Source organism: Paramormyrops kingsleyae, chromosome 22 (genome assembly GCF_048594095.1).
Source record: "Paramormyrops kingsleyae isolate MSU_618 chromosome 22, PKINGS_0.4, whole genome shotgun sequence".
NCBI classification, from domain to species: domain Eukaryota; kingdom Metazoa; phylum Chordata; class Actinopteri; order Osteoglossiformes; family Mormyridae; genus Paramormyrops; species Paramormyrops kingsleyae.
The window spans coordinates 11,948,032-11,973,537 of record NC_132818.1 but is presented as its reverse complement, the minus strand read 5'-3'; the positions used below and the strand labels follow the sequence as shown (position 1 = coordinate 11,973,537).

General features: G+C 40.8%; 2 protein-coding genes across 5 annotated transcripts in view; both read right to left on the bottom strand.

Annotated features, from left to right (window-relative positions):
- The window catches only part of LOC111836829 (transmembrane protease serine 9-like), a 153,435-nt gene that overhangs the window by 117,376 nt on the left and 10,553 nt on the right, over positions 1–25,506 (bottom strand). The gene's annotated exons all lie outside the window — the stretch shown is intronic.
- On the bottom strand, positions 1,602–15,481 carry LOC111836828 (anti-apoptotic protein NR13-like). 2 transcript variants are annotated; one of them, XM_023798431.2, is made up of 6 exons: positions 15,385–15,426; positions 14,945–15,275; positions 4,035–4,145; positions 3,329–3,738; positions 2,937–3,045; positions 1,602–2,358 (listed from the first exon to the last, which is right to left on the bottom strand). In XM_023798431.2, exons 2-6 carry the CDS (start codon positions 15,207–15,209, stop codon positions 2,228–2,230), a joined length of 1,026 nt encoding a protein of 341 aa, XP_023654199.2. In that variant the 5' UTR covers positions 15,210–15,275; positions 15,385–15,426; the 3' UTR covers positions 1,602–2,227. The 2 variants fall into 2 exon arrangements, with proteins under 2 accessions (XP_023654199.2, XP_023654201.2); XM_023798433.2 differs by having other exon boundaries at positions 2,941–3,045; positions 14,945–15,481.

The window sequence follows — 25,506 nt, the reverse complement described above, 5'->3', positions numbered from 1 at the left end:
CCTCAATTCAAATGCAACCAGTCAGATGCATCCATTTCAAAAATGTTACATTTTATACATTTTCTTCACGGACACTGCCAGTGCTTCACAGTCCACATACATCATACACATCGTATCATACATCGGCAAAGAAATGTCCGAAAATGTCCGCGAAGTCTATAGCATAGTTATAATCCAAATAAATTAGGTACTTTACATTGATTACAAAGCACGGTCTTGGAGGTGCAAGTCAATCTGGAGGCTCATTCTCTCCATTCTCTTCAATTCAAAGCAAAGGATCATTACATAGCTGTATTCATAGCTTACCCGAGGCCTCTGTCCCTGGTATAAGAGACTTAATATGAACATCTTTCTGGTACATCCCATCTCTTTCCCTTGACGAGGTCTGATAAAATGGTTATAGGAGAGGATTGCTGAGAATATTATTTTCCATCAGGTCTCGTAACTATGACAAATCTGGGAGATTTTAAATGAGAGACATATGGACAATATAATTGAAAAGATAACATGAATTTGATTTAACGAGTAATGACACTTTACAACAATACCTTTTTTCTCTACAGTTGATCTGGGTAATGTGATGTCGATTCTAGCCCTAGTCTGTTTTCGGTCTTGGTCTTGGTCTCGACCAGTCTTGGTCTTGGTCTCGCCTTAGTGTGTCTTGGTCTTGGTCTTGGACTTGGTCTTGGTACCCTCAAGTCTCGGCAGTGTCTTGGTCTTGATACCCTCCGGTCTCGGCAATGTCTTGGTCTCGGTTTAGGCGGTCTTGACTACAACACTACTAGTTAATGTCATAGTTTTTATGAACAGTCCGAAAATGCCGCTCCACATTTCCCTTCTTCGGAATAGCAATGGTAGACTGACAGATGAGGCAAATGCACTTCGGATGTGACATGGTGGGAAAAAAACTGTCCTCCTCCCATTCTGTATGGAAGTGGTAGGTTTTTGGCTTCTTACTTGGTCCAGCTCCTCCATTCATTTTTATACCCTTTCTTAAGTTTAGTAGAAATATTTCGCTGGTACTTGTGACTAGTGACATGGTGTATTGCAACAGCAATAAAGGGTTTATCAATCAATCAATCAATCAAATTAATTGGAGGCTAACTAGGCGACTTGGTAGCTTGCAGCAGCTGGCGCGGTTGAACGCGTCATCCATCCTCTATTTTTTATGCCATACGATCTACCCACACTACCTTTGCAATCGACCAGTAGATCGCGATCGAGCTATTGGGCACCCCTGTTGTAGACCATGTACTGTATACGTCGGAATGGATCATGAAAACAATACTGGAACAGGCGAGAAAATAAAAATGCATGTATCGATATTTATGTGGTCACATCGATGCATCGGATCGTTTGCCGTTCAATCAATATATCGATACAAATCGATGTATTGTTACACCCCTAATATCCATGCATCCAATTTCTGTACTTGCTTGTCCCATTCAGGGTCACGGGGGGTCTGGAGCCTATCCAGAATCTATGGGCGCAAGGCCCATCATGATATTTTATTAAAAAAACATAATGACAGAAAATACATAACGTCATAATACACACTTTTTCTGTAGTGTTTTGTGTAAACGTAACAGCACTGACCAAAAACATGGGGACAGTTGTAAAATACTGCTTATTTGTAGAAATTTGTATAATTTTCATGTCTTAATCAAGGGATGCGAATGATACTTTATATTTGTTTGTAATGGTGTTTCTTTTAGATAAAAGTTTTTTATCATAACAAAAACTATGAAGAATGTAGCCCAATTTGGCTGGGGGCAGTCCATTTTTTTATTGTTATTTTGAATAGTACATACAGGAAGATGGAATTGCCTGCTAGGCGTTGCTGCCGGTCGCACCTCCTCCGGTGCCCACGGGTCAGCTGCAGGGTCGTCAGCCAGGAATCACCGATCAACAGCGTTTCGGTCCTTTAATCCTGGAACATCTCCTGGTGGCCGAGCAGTGACAGGGACGTCTCGCTGTCACCCCTGCAGCTGATAGGTGTTTCCCCTGCAGCTGTTATTGGGGTTAGTTGTTTCCCCATCACTTGTCCTTCCTCATCGGCCAAAGCCAAAAACTCCCCTTCTCAGCCTCCTCTGCCAGCTCTTTGGTTGCCTTTAGGTTCTCTCTGGTCACTCCTATGTCCCTCAGAAGGCGTGTGGTTGACAGCCCTACATAGCCTCGGCATCCAACTTCCACTGGATAGATGGTAGTCTTCCAGCCAGCCATGAGTTTACAGGACAGATAATGCATGTTTCTGGTAAAATGTCCCGTCTAGCAAACTGATGTTCCTGGCAGTTTCTTGAGGATTGAAAATGAAGATGGGAGCAAGTCTGGTAGGGTTCTTTTTAGTAGATAACCGGTCTATTAAAAACAATACAGAGGCAGTTGTTAAGTCAAACATCTCTGTGACCTTGTCTTTAACCATTGGCTCCTCGCTGCTCAAGCCTGCTGTGTTAGCAACTAGCTACTAAACTATACACACAAATCACAAACTTCATAATATGATATGCAAATCTTGAATCTTTAACAAAATTCTGACACTCGTTTAACGTCAGACGTTATATTAGTAGAATGTCTCTCATTTGAGTCTCTTTAAATCTGTTATTGCAAGTTACTTTTACTTAAAATTTAAAAAACACTTCTACTAGGTTAAAATATGCTACTTTCATAAAAAGGGGAGAAAATGTCTAACACAATTAATTTTATTATAACTATTAACATTTGTTTGAAGGTTTTACACTATACAACTGTATGGGTAACAATGTTATAAAATGAAACAAATATACCAAACAGACTATAGGTCATTTCTAACTTTCAAGAAAAGGGCCATGGGGGAAACAACAGTGAACCATATGTACATAAACAAATTAACAAAAACTTGATCAAAAATCTTTCAGGAAAACATTTCTCTGAATAACATGGAAAGGAAATACTCTAACGTACAAGAAGAGAGGCAATTGCCACAGTTGCAGCTGCGGGGAGAGCTTTCTTCAGAGGTGACTCTGAATATCCTGGTTTGACTGTGTGGACATAGTCCATGAACCCCATCTACACAAGAGACAGAAAGAGGATAAATGCCAGTTGCAACCTTGGAGACAAGGAGGAGGGGGGACACCCAAGCAGGTACAGGTAGAAGCAAACATATGTGTCAGTCTTTAAAAGATGTAGGTTGATTCTCAAGACTCGGTCCTACATTTTCTCTACTTATTGATCACCATGGACGGAGAAACATACATACACCTTGGGCTGGCAGGCTGAAATATCAAGATAGACATTTCAGGAACAAAATTTTGAAAAAGATGTCTTTTATTACAAAATTACATACACCTACCCAGCCTCCATTCTGGATCATCCATTCCTGTTTTTCTTCAAGAACATCGCTTATCATCTCTGCTAGCCGTCTGCTACAGGCGACATCTTCATCTGTGGTAGACAGTTGAACTGCCAGTATTCCCGCAAAGGCAAAGAGAATCAGAATCTCGCCCCAGCTCGTACTTTCACCACCAAACACATCCAGCATAAAATTCTTGAGTTTGGTCCAGGTGTTAAAGCCACCGTATCTGCAGAATGTCTCCACAAGTTGGTGCAGACTGGACCTATGCTTATTCTCCACCTTCTTTGCCATGTATCGCATGGCTTTAGCGAACTCGCTGGGAGGAGTCCTCTTGATCCCAATGCAGAAATCCATATAGTCATTTGCCACCACAAGAGTTTCATCCTGCAATGAGGTGGCCATATTCACTGAAAAGAGAGAACAAGAAACACTGCTATGCTTTGGATACGCAACGACTGGACAGTTATCGGCTGTCAGAAATACAACAATAAAACCATATTTTTGGTGAAAATAAGCCAACTTTCACGTTAAATTTCTTCATGGCGCCAAAGAGATGCAATTTTGAGAGGGACACATGAAGCATTTTTTTTTTTTATCACTGGTATAAAAATATATAACAATATATCACATTAATATACCGACTCCATGACACCATCCATGCTATTACAGTACATATACATAGAGACCATAACTATTCAGGTACCTTCCTCCTGCTCTGGCGTTCTCCTGAACCGCCGGTAGAGGTACGCTGCACCTGCGGCAGCAGCGACCACTCCAGTTGCACACGCAAATTTTAAGATTCCCATCTTCTTATCTAAGGACGAAATGAGCATTGACTCCCATCCGGCAGTATAAATAAGCGTCTCCGTTACCATGGTGATTGTGACACGGATTCCGAAAGTTCTAAACAACGTCAAAAAAAAACTTGCAATTTACGTCACACCGTCCCGCCCACTGGAAGCAAAGAACGTCATCTGACATGTTGGTGCTAGTGATAGGAACTTAGGAAGTTGGACTCAATTAACTGATTTGATTCTGTCCATTCTAATGAATCGATTCTAAAATCGATTCTATGATTCACTATTTTTTTTCGTCTTTTTTTTGCGCCTGACCGTATGACTCAACGAATCATGGGATCGGATAATAAATCAAACGGTGTATCAAGATTATACGTTATTTGACTGAAAGATGGCGCTGGTGTTCAACAAAAATGTTCAGCTTGACTATTCACAATAAAAACACGTGTGTATATACTGTATAGTTATTATTTTCTTTACTTTAGCCAAATTCATGTGCATGAGTATCAAGGACTACATCACAGTTAACAACAACTGCAATATTACCAATACAATCACACATACACATACAATGATCGAGCATGAGTAAACTTGCATACGTTGTTGTGTAAACGTCAAAGTTAATAAATACATTTGTTTTTTGATGAAAGACATATATACTTCTATTATACAGAAATGCAATAATTTACTGTTGTGATAAACGATGACGTTTATTTTATTCCTCTTAACAGCGTAACTGCATTTCCGCAGTAAACGACGCGAGGGCTCTTGGGACCGATTCGCAAACCGTTCGTTTGAGTCACGGAGTGTCCGAAAACCGTAAGTTCGATTCGTTTACCGAACGGGTTTTCGGACCCTCGGTCGACGATTCAGACGAACGGTTTGCGAACCGATCCCAAGAGCCATTGCGGCGTTTACTGCGGAAATCCTTCTACGCTGATGAATAGGGTAAAATAAACGCATCTGTTTTCGATTTATTTCGACAGCGGTAAATTATATATATATGCACTTATTGAATTTGGCGTTTATACAACTCTTTGTACACGTTTATGTGTGCTTACTGTATGAGACTGCTTACAGTATTATTACTGTACTTTTCATGTCATTTCAAGGGTCCAATTACTCACCGCGGTAAAGATAGTTTGCAGTTTGCGATTCGGGATTCCTTTGAGTTTATCTCGATAGTGCGGTGAGGTAAACTAGTAAACACAGTGGCATTTTGTTATTCGTGATTTGTGAATTCGGATGACGTCATTTCCCATCCCGAAATCTGCCAATATTATTCTTTGCCTTTTTATTGTCAAACGCGAATAATAAAAAAACTTCACCATATAAACAGGTCCAGGCAGGCTCATTCTGACCAGTCTGATTTGTGAATTTTTTCACAGTCCTCAGTTCGTCTCTGCCAGTGACTGATAAGCTCCGAGACAGAAGGGATTAAAAACACGTCACATGCCATAGCAATATATGGGCTACATCACATCCTAGTGGCCAAAACATCCAAACAAAGTGGTCCAGAAGGCTCAAACTGATCAATCTGATTTGTGAATTTTTTCACAAATCAAATGTGGTCAGTCAGTCATAGGTCAGTGTATGTATTAGGCAGCTGGTGGGAAAAAGCACTGTTTTTACACATGAACCTCACTAATAATGAACATACACTGACCTATGACTGAAAATTCACAAATCAGACTAGTCAGAGTGTGTCGCGACGGCAGGCAGGCGAGCCGGGAAGCAGGCGAGATCAGCCGGATAGACGGATAAACGGGTTTTTAATGGTCACGAAAGGACAGACAGGCACGAACATCCGGACAATGCAATGACGGAACTGGGGAATACTGACTGAGACACGGACTAAATACTAAAGACTAGCCAGAAATAACAGAACACAGGTGATCACAATCAGGAGTTGACATGAGGTAATGAGGGGGCGTGGCACACACGAGGATCGTGACAGAGCGAGCCTGCCTGGAAATGTTTATATGGTGAAGATTTTTTATTATTCGCTTTTCACAATAAAAAGGCAAAGTATAATATCGGCAGATTTCGGGATGGGAAATGACGTCATCCGAATTCACAAATCACGAATAACAAAATGCCACTGTGTTTACTAGTTTACCTCACCGCACTGTCGAGATAAACTCAAAGGAATCCCGAATCGCAAACTGCGAACTATCTTTACCGCGGTCAATTACCGGCACATGTCTTTTCCTGTATTAAAATAAAAGTGCAAATGTGTGATATTTCTCCAGCAAAATCGTTGGAAAGACTAGACTGAATGCAATCAACAATGTAAAAACAGACCATATATATACATAAACAATTCATATGTCCTGTAATAACTATTTTATTCGTGCTAATGTCATCATCATCATCATTATTATTATTATACCTGTGTAATAATACCGGTGGTTCAGTTACTTATACTCGTGCACAATATATTTGCATTTTTTTTTAAAATGACAAATTATCACAAGTGTAGGCCTAAATATTTATTTGTATATTACCATAATAAAGCAATACAGCAATAATACAGACCGACTATTAAAAGAGAAATAAAACCAGAGAAGATTTAAGAACCAAAGAATATTTCAATAAAATCTTACAAATATTTTAAGTACAAAATAAATAAATCACAGGGCCCTGATGGCATCTTACCTATAGTGTTAAAAGAGATGAGGGATATTATTTGCCGACCCTTAACATTACTGTTTCAAAAATCCTTATCTGAAGGTGTGGTACCTTCTGATTGGAAGCATGCCAACATAACGCCCATTTTCAAAAAAGGGGATAGAAGTAATTTGTCAAACTATAGGCCAATCAGTCTAACTTGTATAACTGGTAAAGTTATGGAGGCTATAATCAAAGAGAAAATGGTAGATTACCTGGACTCAAATAACATTTTGAGGGATAGCCAGCATGGATTTAGGAGAGGTAGATCCTGTTTAACAAATCTGTTGGAGTTTTTTGAGGAAGCTACTCAGGAAGTTGATGATAAGAAGGCCTATGATGTCATCTATTTAGATTTCCAAAAGGCTTTTGATGTTGTTCCCCACAAGAGGCTCTCACTTAAACTCAAAGCGACAGGTATTTTAGGAACTGTAGCGACTTGGATTGATAACTGGTTAACGGATAGGAAGCAGCGAGTAGTTATAAGAGGCTCGATGTCACAGTGGGCCTGCGTTCATAGTGGGGTACCGCAGGGTTCAATTTTAGGACCACTTTTGTTCCTAATTTACGTAAATGATATAGACACCAATATATACAGTAAACTGGTGAAATTTGCAGATGACACCAAGGTGGGTGGTGTAGCAGATACTGAACTAGCGGCTCAGCAGCTACAGCGGGATCTTAATTTAATTAGTGACTGGGCTGACACCTGGCAGATGAAATTTAACATAGACAAATGTAAGGTACTCCATGTAGGGAGCAGAAATATAAAGTACAGGTATTTTATGGGACCTACTGAAATAAAGGTAGCTGATTATGAGAAAGACCTTGGTGTGTATGTTGATGCTTCCATGTCTCATTCTCGCCAGTGTGGGGAAGCAATAAAAAAGGCCAATAGGATGTTGGGGTACATCTCCAGGTGTGTGGAGTTTAAGTCAAGGGAGGTAATGCTAAGATTATACAATTCCTTGGTGAGACCTCACCTAGAATATTGTGTACAGGTTTGGTCACCATATCTTAAAAAGGACATAGCGGCCTTAGAAAAGGTGCAGCGTAGGGCCACAAGAATGATTCCTGGTCTTAGAGGAATGTCATACGAGGAAAGGTTATTTGAGCTAAATCTGTTCAGCCTCAAGCAAAGGAGACTGAGGGGGGACATGATCCAGGTCTATAAGATTCTAACAGGTTTGGATGCTGTTCAACCGAATAGTTACTTCAGCATTAGTTCAAATACAAGAACTCGTGGCCATAGGTGGAAATTAGCGGGAGAACATTTCAAACTGGATTTAAGGAAGCACTTCTTTACACAGCGTGTAGTCAGAGTATGGAATAGTCTTCCTGATAACGTAGTGCAAGCTGAATCCTTGGGTTCCTTTAAATCAGAGCTAGATAAGATTTTAACAACTCTGAGCTATTAGTTAAGTTCTCCCCAAGCGAGCTCGATGGGCCGAATGGCCTCCTCTCGTTTGTATAGTTCTTATGTTCTTATGTTCTTATGTAAATGTCAAAAAAGGTACCGTTGTATTTATATTACTAAAATAAACTAATATAATCGACTTCTTGCAGCCGCTTAAAGCGCTGGCTTAAAGCAATGCATTATGGTCCTGACGCAATGCATCATGGTTAGATTTTTTTGTCCGACTTCAGCTTTACTTGGAGACAAGCAGTTACTTTTGCGTTACTTATTTCTTACCTGGCTAAAGATTTTTGTTGTTCAGGCCTTAGACGTGTTTTTTTGACTAAGAAATTCAGCATTCAACAACAGCCTTTATAACCTCACCTGGGTGTCACTACAAAGAGCAAGTTGAGGGAGGTGTAAAAAGAATTAATAAAAGAATGTAAGTGTAAATTATTATTATTATTTCATTTTCTTTTAAAAACACATATATAGAATAATAATATAGAATTATATAATATTCTCAGAACTTTCAGAGCTATGCATGCCATTTAAAAAAAATCTCAACATTAATTATTGAAAGTTGAAAATTAATGTGTTTGTTAAGTTTTTATTTTTGTTTTGGTAGGCTATGGCCTACATAAAGTAAATTCACTGTCCAATGAGATAATAAAGAGTGCAATATAGGCTAGATAATTGCCATTGTGAAATAAGTTATATTAGGGCAAAAGACAGATCTTAAACATTTAAAATGTTTAATAACTTTTTAGAGAACAATGAAATTGTACTACTCAAGTGATCTGAATTCCTTAGTTCAATTTTTATCAGATTATTCAAGTCAGCCTATGTGTTTCTATGATGCTTCAAAAACATTATTTCTCTGTTCACGCTCCACTTCATCTGCCAATGAATTCAACGATCTTATCAGATCTCCAGCCGCCATGTTTCAAACGATCTAAACGTAACGCGCTTCCGCCAATCCCCGCCTTGACGCAATGATTGCCGTAGGGTGGGCGTGGTCAGCTCCGAATGCATTTTCAAAGCAGCACTGAGTGCGTGATTCTACGTGACTACGTTCGTTTTAAGTAAATATTTTTTTAAGCAAATTAATTAAAATAGAAAAGTAACTCGCGCTACTTTTTAAAAAAAGTAACTCAAATATTAATGTGTAAATTTATAAAGTAATGCGTTATATTACTCGTTACTTAAGAAAAGTAATATTATTACGTAACGCACGTTACTTGTAACGCGTTACCCCCAACACTGGTCATACCCTGCTAAAGATCTCCCCAAAACCTCTCAAGTGGGTGAGGATGGCAGGTGTGTGGTCATGCTGGGTGGGCAGGCAGGTAACTGCCCACCATCAGGAGCTGCAAGACATAGAACTGAACAGCAGGCTACTTCAGTAAAACTGTGTGACAAATAGCTGAAATAATATGAGGTATTTTATAGTGTAGTATAGACATAAGGAGGCTCCAACAGGAGTCCCATTTTTCATTCGACTGGTTTTCATTATTCCCAGGGGCGACACTTGGACATATAAAAGCGGGAATTTGGGCAGGAATGGTTGTTGTGAACTGTTGGTTGTTCTGGCAGCCGGTGGTGCTTTCAGCAGCGGCATTGTATTATAAATCAGTGCCTTCTCAACTGTCCCTTTAAATCGGTGTTGCACATCAGGATGTTTGGCAGTAAGCTTGATGTGCATTAGCAAGTGGTTTTGTACCTCAGGTAAGCTACAGGACACCATTTATTCATGCCACACCCCAGCAGACACACTTGTGGTATAGATTATTATATTGTACATGAAGTAATCCAACTTTACCTGAGCAGATGCGTGACTATTAATAATCCCGACTACGTATCTGCGCTGGATATCACCGGCACGCCACGCGCCTTGTAGGCGGAGCCTTTATGTCCGTTATAGCCGAACAAAACTACAGCTAAAAGGGGACCAAATTGTTTGTCCGTTATAAGCGAAATTCTGTTATATGTGAGTCCGCTATATCCGATGCTTTTTCTGCATGTTCTTAAAGGTGCATGGCTGGGACCAGCGGCCCTCGTCCATTATAGACGATATTCCGTTATAAGTGATTCCACTATAACGGGATTTTACTGTATACTTCTACTTCAGCATTGCTGAAGTTTTTTTTCCTCTTAGAGCCAAGCGGCTCACAGCCTGAATGTCTCTTCACCATTCCTTGTGTAACCCTTGTGCTAGAGTAGGGGTCACAACAGATGGTGTTAGCATTATAATTGAGCCAGTGTTCAAGTTAATGCAAATAAAATAATAACATAACTAACACACTACTCTAGATCCAGATGGAGGGGGGCAAGAACGAAGGTATATGTAGTTAAACAGTTTTAATATAACAAGAACATAAAATGTTTGATGACAACTGAAATGACCGGTATGGAAAATAGGCAAACTGTCCTCTACCTGGGTAGACTTTATGTGACAGATGATCAACAGTTCCAACTTATCTGAGTCCAGTGTCAAAGAGTGGGTGGCCGACTTGCTGCTCCAATCCAAGGCCGAGACGATGTGCCCGGGTTCCAGCACCAGGGCAAGGCAGAGGGTGCACGCTCAGAGTTCTTAGGACCAGCTCGCCATCAATTTTCAATGTGCAAAAAAACCAACCTGTACTACATACAGTAAGCAATTCAACTAAGTAATTTCTAATGAGACCTCATTCGTTTCCTAAACAGTTCAAGGTTAAGTTTGAAGTATTTTAATCATAAACAAAAATAACATTTTGTAATTAACAAAATAGCTATACTATACAAGCATTAATATAATACAATGCAAAAAATAACAGTATCAAATCCATTGTAACATCCATTGACAGTGATTTGTAACCGCTGACAATCCATATCTATACACTGCACAAAGTTTGACAAATTATTAAGATAAAATATATAATATACTTCTAAAGCGTTTTCCCAACTTTTACTCTGATTGGTTTTAACTTATACATATGATCCCGTTCACACAAACATCACCTTTTCAGGCCCCCATTAATACAGATGAGGCCACATGGCATTCAACTCACCGGAGTACGGCAAATCCACAAACAATCTTAAACCATCTGCTTCACAGAGTGGCTTATTCTGACAAAGTAAATTAAAAGGAAAACTATATGAATCGATATCTAACTTAATTTAATTAAATAACTTTGCATTAATCTGCTTTATTCAAATATTCCTTTTCTTAGCATTCATGCACCATCTATACTTCCCGATTCCAAAAAAAAACTCTCTCTCACACACAGTTTTCCCCGTCACAACGTGACCGCGAAAACCGTACATTCCCAAATAATAATAATATGGGTAAAATTTTAACTGAGCCTAATTGTCAAAATTGCTTGTGTTAGTTACCCTGTATTTATTTTAGTTGGGTTACACCCTCCCCCCATCAATTGCCATGACATGTCCTCATGATTCTATGAGGAGGTGGACTCTACGAATACATTACTTGACTCTGAACTTTCTTCACTAGCTATTTGTGCTGCAAGTCGTCTTGTTCTAGGTCTTCGAGGAGCTTCTGGTTTCAACTCCTGCTCATTCACCTCTTCAGTCAGAACTCCACAAGGGAGTAATAAATCTCTGTGTAGAGTTCTAGTAGGACCCTGATGATCTTCAGGTTTAACTACATAGACAGGAAAGTCATTCATCCTTTTTATCACTGTATATAGAGTTGGCTCCCATCTGTTAGCTAACTTGTGCTTATTGCGCAATCGCAAGTTCCATCCAAAGTGGACTCCCTGACCAGTTTATCAAACCACTTTTTGTTTTTGTCAGCTACTTTGTGGGCATGTTCCCTTGCAATTTGGTAGCTTTAAAAGCTGGGACTTTAAATTAGAAATTTGTGAAATGTCTAATTTGCTAAACCTTAAGCCTCCCGCTAGTGAAGCGAACAGATGTTCAATCCGAGGTAATGGATAATGTTCGGCACATAACGCTGGGTTTACCGTTACTTTGAAGTCACCACATAATCTGACATTGCCTCCCTTTTTGATTACAGGCACAATCGGGGTTGCCCATTCACTGAATCGTACCGGTAAAATGATTCCTTGTTTGAGCAGGTGGTCGATTTCCTCCTCCACCTTGGGTCTGATGGCATATGGTACCACCCGTCGACACACACTCAAAATGGCCAGAAGTTCTGGTGATGGATTCCACTACGTCATTCAAAACAATCCAGGTCATGCGTGGTCTTTAAAGTCGCTATGGCTTACCTGAAACTTTAGTGAGCGACAATGGCCCACAATTTACTTCCGAGGAGTTTGAAGACTTTCTGAAATCGAATGGTGTTAAACATGTACGCTCTGCGCCATTTCATCCAGCCACCAACGGGTTGGCTGAGCGTTTTGTACAGACTTTTAAACATTCGTTGAAAGCATCCAAAGAACCAACATCATTGCAACAAAGACTAGATACTTTCTTGTTACAGTACAGGAATACTCCTCACAGCACAACAAAAGAAGCACCTGCAATGTTGTTCTTCCATCACAGATTGAGAACACGACTAGACTTAATAAAGCCAAGTGTAAAACAGACCGTGGAGCAAGCACAAAAAGTTCAATATTCCTATCGTGCTCTCCATGCGAAAGACAGAGATTTTTCTGTTGGTGATTCAGTGCTGGTCAGAGATTATAGACGTGGGGGAGATAAATGGAAAACTGGTACTGTCTCTTCCCAGTCAGGACCAGTGTCATATACGGTCCAAGTCTACAGTGCACAAAACTGGAAAAGACATGTGGATCAAATGTTAGTTGGTCATCCGGAAATCACAAAAGCCACTGAACCGTTGCCAGCTGGAAACAGAGTGTCACAAACATGAGACGACAGTGAACAAGAACGGCCTTTGATACCTAATGACACTGAATCTAATGCACAAGACCACCATGTAAATGTACTAGTTGCACCCGCTACGGCTATTTCCCAAAATGAGAGGCGATTCCCTGTGAGGAATCGTAAACCACCTAACAGATTAGATCTGTAGCTTTTGTCTTTATCGGCACTGCATAATATGTTTAATGTGTGTATACTAAAGAAGTTAATGGTTAGTCAAGTGAGCTGTTTTATATTGCTCAAGGTTGTTTTATTATTGATAACCAACTCACAGTTATTGAGTTCCACTTATGTTCTAATGTCTAAGGTATGAAAAGGAACATGGGAGTAACTGATCTAAGTGGGGAGGAGATGTAATGTATTTGAGTTTGATGTTACTTCGCTGGCGGGCCACAAGGGGGCAGGTAAACGCACTGGATAGCGTTCCGACGCTGTAATTAAGCAGGCACTCTATCATGGCTCTGTAAGGGTACGTATTGCTAGACTGGCTTACTAGCCTGTCACCCAAGGATATGTCCACCTGTGAGAAAATTGAGGCGATAGGGTAATTTATGACCCCCACCTTCGCAGCAGGGTCAATGTTTGTCCCGTTAGCTTTTGTGATTCGACACCGTAGGTGCAGTAGCGTGTTGTTGAGGTCTAGGTAATCTTCCCCATTACCAGCAATGAAAAACTCCAGGGGGGCATTATCTGTTAAAGCTGAGAGTGGCGGCACTTCCACGTATATATATTTTTATCAATGCTTGCTTGTGTGTATGGCACTGCAAAAATATCCAATTCTAATTTCATGCACTCCTCTGACAGGCTGTATGAGGGCCATAGTTTTAGAAAATGTATCTTCTTCTCTCGCTTCTTTTTGACTACTGAGCTTCTCTTGGTGGAAACCTTGCGTTTTTTAGCATCGGTAATTTGAGCCCCGGGGGGCCTTTGATGCTTACCATGCGGCAACACCATTAGTCCGGAGCCCTCTTGCAGCCGTGTTGTTAATTGCCCTGTAATCGCACCTGAAATTTCATCCTTCGCTATATTTTGCGCTGCCGATTTTAAATGTGGCTTCGCCAAACTGAAAGTCCTTTTCAGAAATGGTACTGCCATTCTGAGGAGTCCTCGAAAAAGACCCCCCAGACCCCCTCCGTACATGACGGGTGCTCCGTTGTATCCGGGGAGTCCGTTACCAGCTTGGTTTCTGTAGTATTCCACATATCTATGTGGATCTGAAAAACCGTCGGTGCTGTACATTATTATTATTGGGGGTAATGCTTAGCCGGCCTGAAATGCAAGCTGCATGTGTGGGGCCACTGACTTTGAGAAAAAGAGTGTCACTCCAAAGTTCTAACACTTTAGTAATCACACCACATAAAATTTTAGAATGTCTCTTTCACCTATGTGTAGCCAACCCCTGTGTCTATAAGCTTCAGAGCTCAAAAGTCTTAGCTAGAAATGTCTATAATGTGATTTTTTTACAATTTCTCAGCATGAAGCATGAAAATAGGTTTTTGAAAAGTATATGTTTAAAGTTGATTTTAACAAAAAATAGAATAATAACATTTTAAGTGGTCTCAGATTATTGGTGCCGAGTTTGTGCTGAATAAAAGCACATGTAACACTTTGGGATAAATGTTTTTAGATAGGTGAAATAATGTCAAGGCATGTCAGACTACACCGAAAGTGGAAAAGAGACCTTAGGGTTACTTAAGGGACCAGAGGGTTAAATGGGACTTATTATCTTTAAGAAAAAGAAACATTTGCTTTGACATTGAACTACTGTTGAGCTTGTTTACCTAGGTTAAACAAAGACTGGCCATTGTCCTAGCTCAATAAAACATGCAGAGAGGCATAACATGGAATTTAAAAAATGCAAATAACTTCTGCGTACATTAAAATTCTGAAGTTTGTTACCAGTGTTGGCATGTTCTTGGAAACTTGGAAATTCACGGAAGATGTCAGATACAGTCGGTGATTTTGTTGCAATCCAATTTCTTCTGTAATTGAAGGTTTTGTCAATTGTAGCTTTTATTGAGGCTGCAGTTTCAGATGATGGCCACATCCTCTTTATCAGGGTCAGCCACTCACTTGGTTCTGTTTCATTTGTACTTTGCACAGAAGAATGTTCGGTAGGATGATGATGTTTCAAAGTGTAGATGCGCTGGTTCTGCTGAAGCATCCATCTGAGGTTCCTTAGTCTCGTTTCAGTAAACCCACTGTGTGACGACTAATCAGGAAAATTCTCCTAGTAATAATATGTAAACAACAAATGAAACGATGATGTGTAATAAACTGTCTTACAACATTGGAGGAAAAAAAGAGAAAACAGAAATAAAGAAGTTTATAGTGTTAACCTCAAAAACTGTCCATAAAAAAGTATAACATGACATGCTTACATGTCCTTCATTTCCACCAAATGGGCTGTGAATCTTTAGTGAAGGAAACAGTGACACTACTTCCTTGGCAAGTGTTAGCTTTTGGGCCACAGCTGCATAACTAAAGTGACAGCATAAAAAGACTTTCAGAAATAGTTATTGTACTTGAAGCCCATCTTTAGTGATGATACAAACAGTCCCATTTGTATTGTGCAATTTTAACTGCCCATGTTTCTCCTTTGAAAAATATTTAACTTCAACTAAGAATTCATCAAAATTTCGTAATTAAGGAATCATGGTTTTCTCTGAAGAGTTGTCCTAATAAGACACGTGGTACCTGTAGTATGTTCATCACTTACAGAAATTAACTGTACACATTAAACAAAAACAAAAACTAATAAGCCATGTTTCTCCATCCAAATTACTGACACAGACTTTAACAAGCAGTTTTCTTGATGAAATCGAAAGGGTCTTTGTCTCTTCATGCTCTCTAAAGATGATGGGTGCTTTCTGCTCAAGCAGTGAAAACAGGTCATGAGTGATGCTAATCTAATAATAGATAGCTTACTGATCCCTGTGGGGAAATTGTCTTTATGCCTAACCCAACTTGCTCTTTGCAGAGAAGAGTAAGCCTGCCACAAAGGGCAGCCTCCGGTTGTGGCACCCAGGGAGCTGGGGGTTAAGGGCCTTGCTCAAAGATGTACCAATCCTGGGCTCAAACCGCAGGAACACAGACTTAGCCCACTGAGTCATGTGCTGCCACACTGAATCTCTGCTACATTGAAGGAATTGGTAAAACATACACAACATTTTAATTAAATTTTATTGATAAAGGATATTTTGTATCATTTCAAGCACATTTACATCATCTGAAAGACAAGGCTTATGCCACAACATCGAATGCAAGTTTATTTCATAGAAGGCATAGCGAAAGTCTATTCAGAGTTTGTTTTTTTTAATGACACCTTTTGTTTCAAAAGAACAAATGATGCATTGTACCTGCTCTGATTGTCTACTTGCTTCTTGGAAAATTTGGTTATTAACATGGATGAATTTGTCCAGCTCCTGCACTTAATCAGTCTGATCAATCTGCATCAAATCTTAATATTCTGTCCAACTCTAAAACATGGGGAAAGCAAATAAAACATGGGCAAATTAATGGCTAAAAATAATGAATCACTTCTTAATCACTGAGAGCTTTCCTTGCAATCTTTATAATCATGAAGAAATGAATACAGCGGTGGTTGAATATGAACCCATGGCTGTATAGGCAAGAAATCTTGTGTTCCATGGTGGGTGTTTTGTACAATGACAAGTATTAACTAAGAATTGTATTTTCCATGTCCTTATTACTTTTTCATTCAAAGTGTCATGACCTGCTCGTTCGCCCCTCCTGTGTGCCACGCCCACCTCGTTACCTCGTGTTACTTCCCGATTGTTTGCACCTGTTTCCTGTGAATCCTGGTTTTTCTTGTGTATTTAGTCCGCGTCTGTGTCAGTATCGCTAGATCCGTCATTAACTTTAGTCCCCGTGTTCTCCTGTCCGCCCTGAATAAACCCGTTTCTTGGATCTTCATCTACCTGCCTTATCATTCCCTGCGTCCCGCCTGCTTGCCGGACAGCACGGCACAACACAAAGTCCTCACATTAAGTAGGCTAACTGGTAGAACCAGTTAAACAAGGTTGAAAAAAAAGAGAAATGCATGCCAGACCATTTCTAAAAAACTACGCCCAATTACAGTAAGCCTCTCTGCTGCTAGATCAGTATCTGCTACACCACCCACCTTGGTGTCGTCTGCAAATTTAACCAGTTTACTGTATGTATTGGTGTCAATATCATTAATGTAAATTAGGAACAATAGTGGTCCTGAAATTGAACCCTGCGGTACCCCACTATGAACGCAGGCCCACTGTGACATTGTGCCTCTAATAACTACTCGCTGCTTCCTCTCAGTTAACCAGTTTTCGATCCAAGCTGCCACAGTTCCTAAAATCCCTGTAACTTTGAGCTTTAGCAAGAGTCGTTTGTGCATAGCTGTCAAGTCTCCCGTCTTGGCCGGGAAACTACCGTATTTTACCCCTCTTTCCCGCCGTCCTCCCGTATTAGTATTTTCCCGTAAATCTCCCGTATTATAATATCATTAAAAAAAAAATTCCAGGTGTGGAGGTAGGAGACTGGTGAGGATCAGGCATGGCGCAAACAACAATCAGCATGAGGCATAACACACATATTTGTATGTCTTTGTTAATGATTAAGGATTAATGTATATTTGTGATATTGTTTTGTATTTGAGGAAATTTATGGACAATTATCCAAGCCTTATTTTGATATGTGTATGTAGCATTAAGTAACTGTTACACTGTTAAGGGTTTATTTAACTTTGAGAAAATTTGTGTATTTACAGGTTCACAAGAAAGTGCTAGAAATGATGTCAGAAAGCTTTGATGAAGACTAACAAGTAAAACAACATCTTCAACGTCTGAGTCATCATTTAATCTTTATGACTGTTTAGCTATCTGTCACTTAATGCAAGCTATGCAAGCAGGGGGCAGAATAACAACTTTTAAAGTCTCTAGATCGCTGTACCATTCACAGTACACATTGTGGTTTACATACTACTGTTCAGTGGCAGGGGGTCACAGACTACAAGATTTTTCTCCAGACTGCATGTTGCCATGTGCGTCAAAACATGTGGGTAAATGACACGAGGAAATCAGAATTCTAGTGTCAAAGCACTACAAATTGTTAAAACACAGTAATCAATTGAGAACACATTGTATGCTCGACATTTACAAATGTGTGGCAAATTATCTCTTCAATATGAAATTATATATGTACACACACACACACACACACACACACACACATCCATACCCGAACACCAAGAGCAGTTTCAGTTTCAAACAAATGGAACCTTTTTAACACCTTTCAAAGCAGCTCCCCCTCCCCCCCAAGGTTTCATCTCACCCTGTGTATTGCGCTTTCATTAGCTGTAGGTTGTTGCCACACATTGCCATCCGCAACACTTTTCACACCTACAGGATTTGGAGTCGCTGACAAAGTCTAGATATTTAGCATGCCAAATATGTGGTGGGTATCTACAACGCATCAGTGCCTCCCTTCGGGTTGCGTCCTTGAATGGTTCATACGTAGCATCAAGCGCGGATTTGCCAGAGCTGATCAAACACCAATTTGCAATCGCCCAAAAACTGTCAGCGAGTGCAAAACTGAGGCTAAAATCATGTATTGTGAACTTTAGGCACACTAAAATAAGGCACAATAAATTGTCATTCAATTCAATTGTCTGAACGATTAGCAGCTCAAACACAGTTTGAATGGGCATGGTTGTAAATTGAAAACCAGTGGAACAGGTTTTTCAGGTGGAGTACTATGGCACTCAGGCAACAGGCACTCCCAGGAAAGCCAGACAGACACGTCAGTCAGGGAGTCCTAGGTGAGGAACTGTGGCAGTTTGTGAAATTTCTTCCCTGCTAGATATTCCATAGTCAACTGTAAGTTGTGGACAGTGTTGGGAAGATTACTTTGGAAATGCAATTCGTTACAGTTACAAGATACTCTATTTAAAATGTAATAGTAGTGTAACTATTTCGATTACTACAGTATATGAAAGTAATGTAACTAATTACATTTGATTACTTTTTGATTACTTTTCTAAATTATGAATGAATATTCTCAACCGTTAACCATTTTGAAATTTTGTAACCTGGCAGTGTTTACCTTACAGCAGTACTAAACACTGACTACTGTCAAACTCCTTTCAATACATTAATTAACATGATTATAATTGATCAATTTAATAAAGATAACAGCTAGCACAAGGTCAGACTTCAGGCCTCGTTTTACTGTAAGATCATACAGTTATAAAGTCATTACTTTTTAATAAAATCAACAACACTCCTAAATGAAATATTAAACATTCAACAGCATTGAATAAGTGGCTGTCTATTCTTGTGAGATTGTCTGTGTGTTATCTCTATCTGCCAATAATTGAAACAGAACTGTGGACACTAGTTTAGTGTCAAGACAAAGAAATTTAATGAAAGATTTGCCTCTACAACAGTCAATGCAATTCGGGCATAGAACTGTGGACACTGTGCTCCAACTGAAAAGCTTTGTACAAAGACAAAGAAAAACCTTAAAACATTTGTATCTAAAATTTCACAACCAAAAAATTTAATCAGAGTGTTCAGAGTGCTCCATTTCAGGCAAAAATCAAACTGGATGATTGAGCAATGGATAAGGTACTACAGTAGGTGTCCAATTTGCAAAAATAAATGGTTCCATTTTACTTTAGATCTGAACAGTTCTTGCATTAGACAGAATATGAAATTTCAGCTGATTGTGTAATCACTTACTCTGTTTAAGTCAATTTTTCAATCACAAATCATGGAGTAGCCTAAAACAGTGTCTTCGCAGCACTGGAAAATAAAATGGGTTAGCAGAGTGGTAAGGCTGCATCGCCCAGGGGTTATAGCTAGTTAGTGAATTTTCAAAACTCAATACAACATAGCATGTCAGGAGTGCTAATATCAGACCTAACATAAATTATCAATAACCTTAGCATATTGAAGGAGGACGGCACATTTTCTGTAAACGGGATCAGAAGTGCCAGTGTGGCTTTAAAGCACGGTACACACTTCGCGATTCATTGTGGTGTTTACCCATGCTCAGTGTTTACGCATAATGTCATTGTTTACATTTTTTTTAGTTGTTGTATGCGCCGTATCTTATGACTGAGTTGGTTGTCGTCGTACAGTCTGCATACCTGTCATAGCCAAGATTATTAGATTCGTATCGCACATTGATTTTATAAGGTTGCTGATATGGTTGCTGAAATCACACAGTGTGTACCGAGCATTACACTTTAGAAGCATGGTGTGGCAAGCTGAAGGTAGACATTTCTTCCCTGCTTTGTTTAATAAGACTGTTTGCAGTTACAGTAAGCTGCACTTACCTCTAGATGTTTCCTCAGGTTGGACATGGACTGTTTAGATGTCGACAACATCTTTACAGCCGGTAAACATGCACTGCATTGCACAGTTAAATTTGTGGAACAACACAACACTCAGCTATGAAGTGGCAGACCAAATAACAGAGTGAGTTCACCGAGTGCTGAGGCTTTGCGAAGGGGGGTATTGTAACAGTACCTCCCTTCAACGGTCACCCCCAGGGCAACCACCAGACCGACCAGGATGCACTTCATGGAAATCTTGGATCAAGGAGGGGTTGAGGATGTGCAATGAAGGAATTTACAATCGTTCCTCATGCCTGTACCTCTCTCAATCCACCCGATACTGGAGGCCTCATCCCTGGCATTCCACATTCAGCTGGCAGTGGGCCGTGTAGGCTTCGCCTCAATCAATGTGGGCAGTGGGCGTGGTGTAGCCAGGGAGGAGAGAGGGCTAGTAACTTCGAGCTTGAGTAAGGAGTCATGGAATGTCTGGTGTACCTGTTTCATGGGGGTTTGCAGCTTCAAGTGTACCGCAGATCACCTTAGTGATTGGTAATGGACCCACAAACCAGGGAGTCAGCTTGCATTACGGAACCTGTAGGGGCAAATCCTGAGTGGACTCGGTAAATTGGGGCCTACGAATGGTGTCTGTTAGCATACCTTGCCATCCGTTGCTGTGATTGCATCAGAGATGCCCGTGCCATCCTCCAGACCATCCTGCAACATCATAACAGTTGAATGCAGATGAACCGAGGGCACCATGACCTCCTTCTCCAGATTCAGAAACAATGAGGAAATTGCAATGGAAATGAGGAAGTCCCGTGACAGAAACTGGCAGGGAGTTGTGGGCAGGTGTGAGATGAATCACTTCTTCAGCTTGGCAAAATCATCCTATGTGACTGAGGTCCACTGAAAGTTTTTGGGAGAGGCTAACATAGTTAAAATAAACCATCTATTCAAGTTGGAAAACCCCAAGTCTCTGTGGGAATGGGGTTGGGACCATTCAGCAACAGCTTTAACTTTACCTGGGTCCATCTGGATAGATCCCTCTGAGATAACGAAGCCCAAAAACAAGACCATGTGTCTATAAGACATTTTAGTACTCTGCAGACATGCAGACATGATCATGTGCATTCCATGAAAAAATCAGGATGTCATCTAGGTAAACAAATATTAACTTGTTGATCATGTCCCGGAGATCATAGATCATAGATCAACCGATCATAATCATAATCATAATCATAATCAGACCCTGGAACATGGCCCTGACAAAGTAAGACTCACTGCTCTCATTAGTTCTCATTGGCTTCTGAGTCGATCAGCACCCCAAGAGGCTGACAGGTTGATCCCCATGCCAGTATGATAGGCAGAAAGATGTGGCCCTCTGAGGACAGATTTATGGGGATGACACCCACCAGTGTCCCCCTGCTTGCCACTCAAAACAGATCAGCATGCATGCACCCCTCTATATCAAAAAGGCTGCAGTGGCGAGAGCAGTTTTTGGGTGCGAGCATCTCTGTAAACCTGCCCTGGTCAATACACACCTCCATGGTAACCAAAACAGTATGGTAGTGCCCATTCTTCCTTCAAATATTAAAGAAGTTTGGCATGTCATCCTGCATCCTGAGGAATTACTACTACAGTGAGTATCCTGACTGGCTGCCTCACAACATTGCATGGTATCAGCACTACCCATGATCACAAAACAAAAGTGGTGAAGACAGCACAGACAGCATGTACAAACAGACTCCCCAACAGCTTCTGCCCTCAGACAGTAAGGCTACGTAACAACCAATCAGGCTATTGGGATGTGCATGAAAAAAGGTGGATACAGACTGGAATTCTCCTGTGTAATCCCTGGTGAGATTATTATATGTATCTAGGAGTTTGCTGGCCTGTTACACAGTCTTAGATTCTCCTGGATATGGAACAGGTTTGGGGGCCCGCACCCTGGTGCTTACAAGGGAACATTTGCATTTTACACCTTGGGCTGCCTGCCTAGAGCCATTAGTGGCTATGTGGAATCATCCTGGGGTTCTTGCAAAGGAACATTGCCATTTTATACCTTGGGCTGCCAGGTATTGTTCAGTTGGTGAAAAGTCTTATCTTGATAATGTCTTACCCCTCTTCTGATCCCACCACAATGGTTCACTGTGCCTCATCAGACATGATTACATACGGCTGTTATTATTATGTTCATGGTTATTATAAATTGTTGTTGTTGCAATTACACAACGATTTTTATTATAAGTACATGAAAAACCATGCAATATAAATGATGAGGCTATATATATGCATCACCATTCTGTACTCTCCCAGATCTTCACTGATACCACTGAAGGGCCACCATAGGACACAAGGTCAGTGTCCTCATCAGACACCTTCACCTGATGGAACATAGCCTCCACGTCGGCCTTGATCGCCACTGCAGCAGTTGGTCATTTAAGGAGATGCTCTCATATGAAGCTCCACAATCAAACTCCACTCAGTTCTTCGACTTCCTTCCATGGTGTGGTAAGTACAAAACCTTCCCATCACTGCAGCTAAGCTTCCCGCTATGAATCTTCACTGCATAGCCTTTGGCAATGATGTCATCCATGAATGCAGAATAATCAACTCGGAACTGAGGATTCTTAATGAATTGCCTCCTCGGCTCGCTGTTCAGCTACTAGATCTCTGGTTGTTTGGGATTTTGATGACTCTGTTCCTAAGTGGCAGACAAATGCTGTAATGTCCTTCCGCAAGTTTAGTGGACTGTGAAACCATTTCTAAAAACTGGATGTCATCCCTCAACATTTCCAGTTGGTCATTTTGACATTCTGGGAAGTCGACTCCAAATTGTTGACTCCAGAGTTCATCCAACATCACCACCGATACGTGGTTGGAAGTCACCTGTATGGACCACTTCTTGTGCTGTGATCACAGCTTTCTCTGAGAGGTTCATCAATGACCCAGCCAAGCCTAGTTTTCACCACGTATGGTCCAGAGCATATGAGTGGAGTGGAGCGGCGCATGAGCGAGGAGCGGAGCGGGCGGAATTTGGTCAGAGCGCGGAGCGGTGTTTTAATTAAGGCTCCAATTTCACTCCGATACCGCTCACACTACGACTCTGAGGTGTGCCCAAATCTACCCAGAAGTCATCTGTATAATTATCAAGACTGTTACACAAATTGGCCGAGATGGAATTCGCAAAGTATTTCACAAAGGAAACTGATAGATCATACAAGTGTACTATTCTTATCAAACGTATAGATGACAATAATGTAGAGCAACAACAACAATGTGGTGAAACTGTTTCAGTGAGTAAAGATTCACTTGGAATCACTTTTCTCAGAAACATGAGAGTGTGCTACGCAGGCAGACGGAAGCCAGAGCAAAACGCGAGCAAGTTTTATATGGTTGTAGCATATCAAGTCTATAAAGTAAATAAAAGTATAAAAGCCTATAAAGTAAATATTGTTAATCAAATAAATTAGTTTTGTCATTCAAAGTAGGTCTAATAGGATTTTATAATTTCAGGTAACACTGTGTCAGGGTGTGGGGCGGGCGAGCCGGAAAGCAGGTGAGCGAAGCCGTGAAGTCGGGCAAACAGGGTTTTTATTCGAGACGGAGGGTGAACAGGCACGAACATCCACAGACACTACAATGACGGATCTGGGGAAGACAGACTGAGACTCGGACTAAATACAAAAGACTATCCAGAAATAACAGGACACAGGTGATCACAACCAGGGATGAACACGAGGTAACGAGGTGAGTGTGGCACACATCAGGAGCGGACGAAGCGGGGCGTGACACACTGTCAGTGAAAGTTTGTTTTATAGAGAGACGCAGCAGCAGCATCAACAGAAAAAAACTGAGGAATTTAACAACAACAACAACAAATTTATTTTTGTATAGCGCATTATCACAACATTACATTGTCTCAAAGCGCTTTGCAGCATCCCCACCCAAATCCCCCAGTGAGTAAGCCATAGGCGACAGTGGCAAGGAAAAACTCCCTAAAAGGAAGAAACCTTTGGAGGGACCAGACTCAAAGGGGGAGCCCATCCTCCAGGGGCCGGCAGGGAGAGTCAAATACAGTTAAATCTGAAACACAAACCGGGAGCAGGGGGGAGATGACAAGCCGGTGCCACCACTCCCTCCAATCGCCAGGCAGCCAGAAGGCAGGGAGCAGGTCATACAAGGAAGATGACACAGGCAGAACGGCGAGCTGGATGCACGGACGACATTGGTAGAGGCGACGTCACATGTAGCAGGGTGTGCTGGACATCTTGATAGATTGAGGTCTCCACGATACCTCTGGTCGTCTTGCCTGGATCTTCATTGTAGTGTCCTCGGCCTGTTTTTGGGCTCTTTGCCATGACTATACAAAACATTGTGGAGGCCATTTTGCCATGATTTCGCTTTCGGGAACCTTTGACCAATAAAAGGAAAAGATTGGCAGCCCTATCATATAGTGCTGGGGAAGTAATTGGGCCCCAAAAAAGACAGGGAATAATGGTAAAAACACATAGTGATGAGGACTACCAGAGCCCCAGAAGGGGAAGCACAATGACAGCAATTGGTCCAGAAAGATGATGTTGGGATAGCCCCTGTAATAAATGTCTTGATAAGAGATATAAAAAGTGTATAAAAATCAATATACAGTAATTCACCATGGGGCACACTTGTCCAGCCATGGATATAATAAAAGACTGACTTTGGAATTCTACACAAGTAATTTCTGACTCCTGATTTGGCTTAAAAGGATTAACCATGACATTGTTTGTCACCAAACTCCATAGGCTACCTCAGAGCAGGTGATGCAAAAGCCGGACAAAGAGAAATTGACACACACTTGTCATTTTTCTATTTTTTTCTCATCCTTCCATCCTACCATTGACTTCCATTCATTTTTCATACCACATAATTTACCTTCGGCCATGTCACCCAACACTGAGTAGAGGCAAAATTTACCTGTATTTTTTCACTTATCCTTCTGTAGCAGATAAAGTGTCCTGCCCCTTTTCTGGTCACCTAATTGTCTCCTACAGTATATTGGATTTTTTGATTCACGGGCCACTTACTTACTGGTTGCATCCTTTCCACATTATATCTAGGCTGGTGGCGGTTGTCAGGATGTACG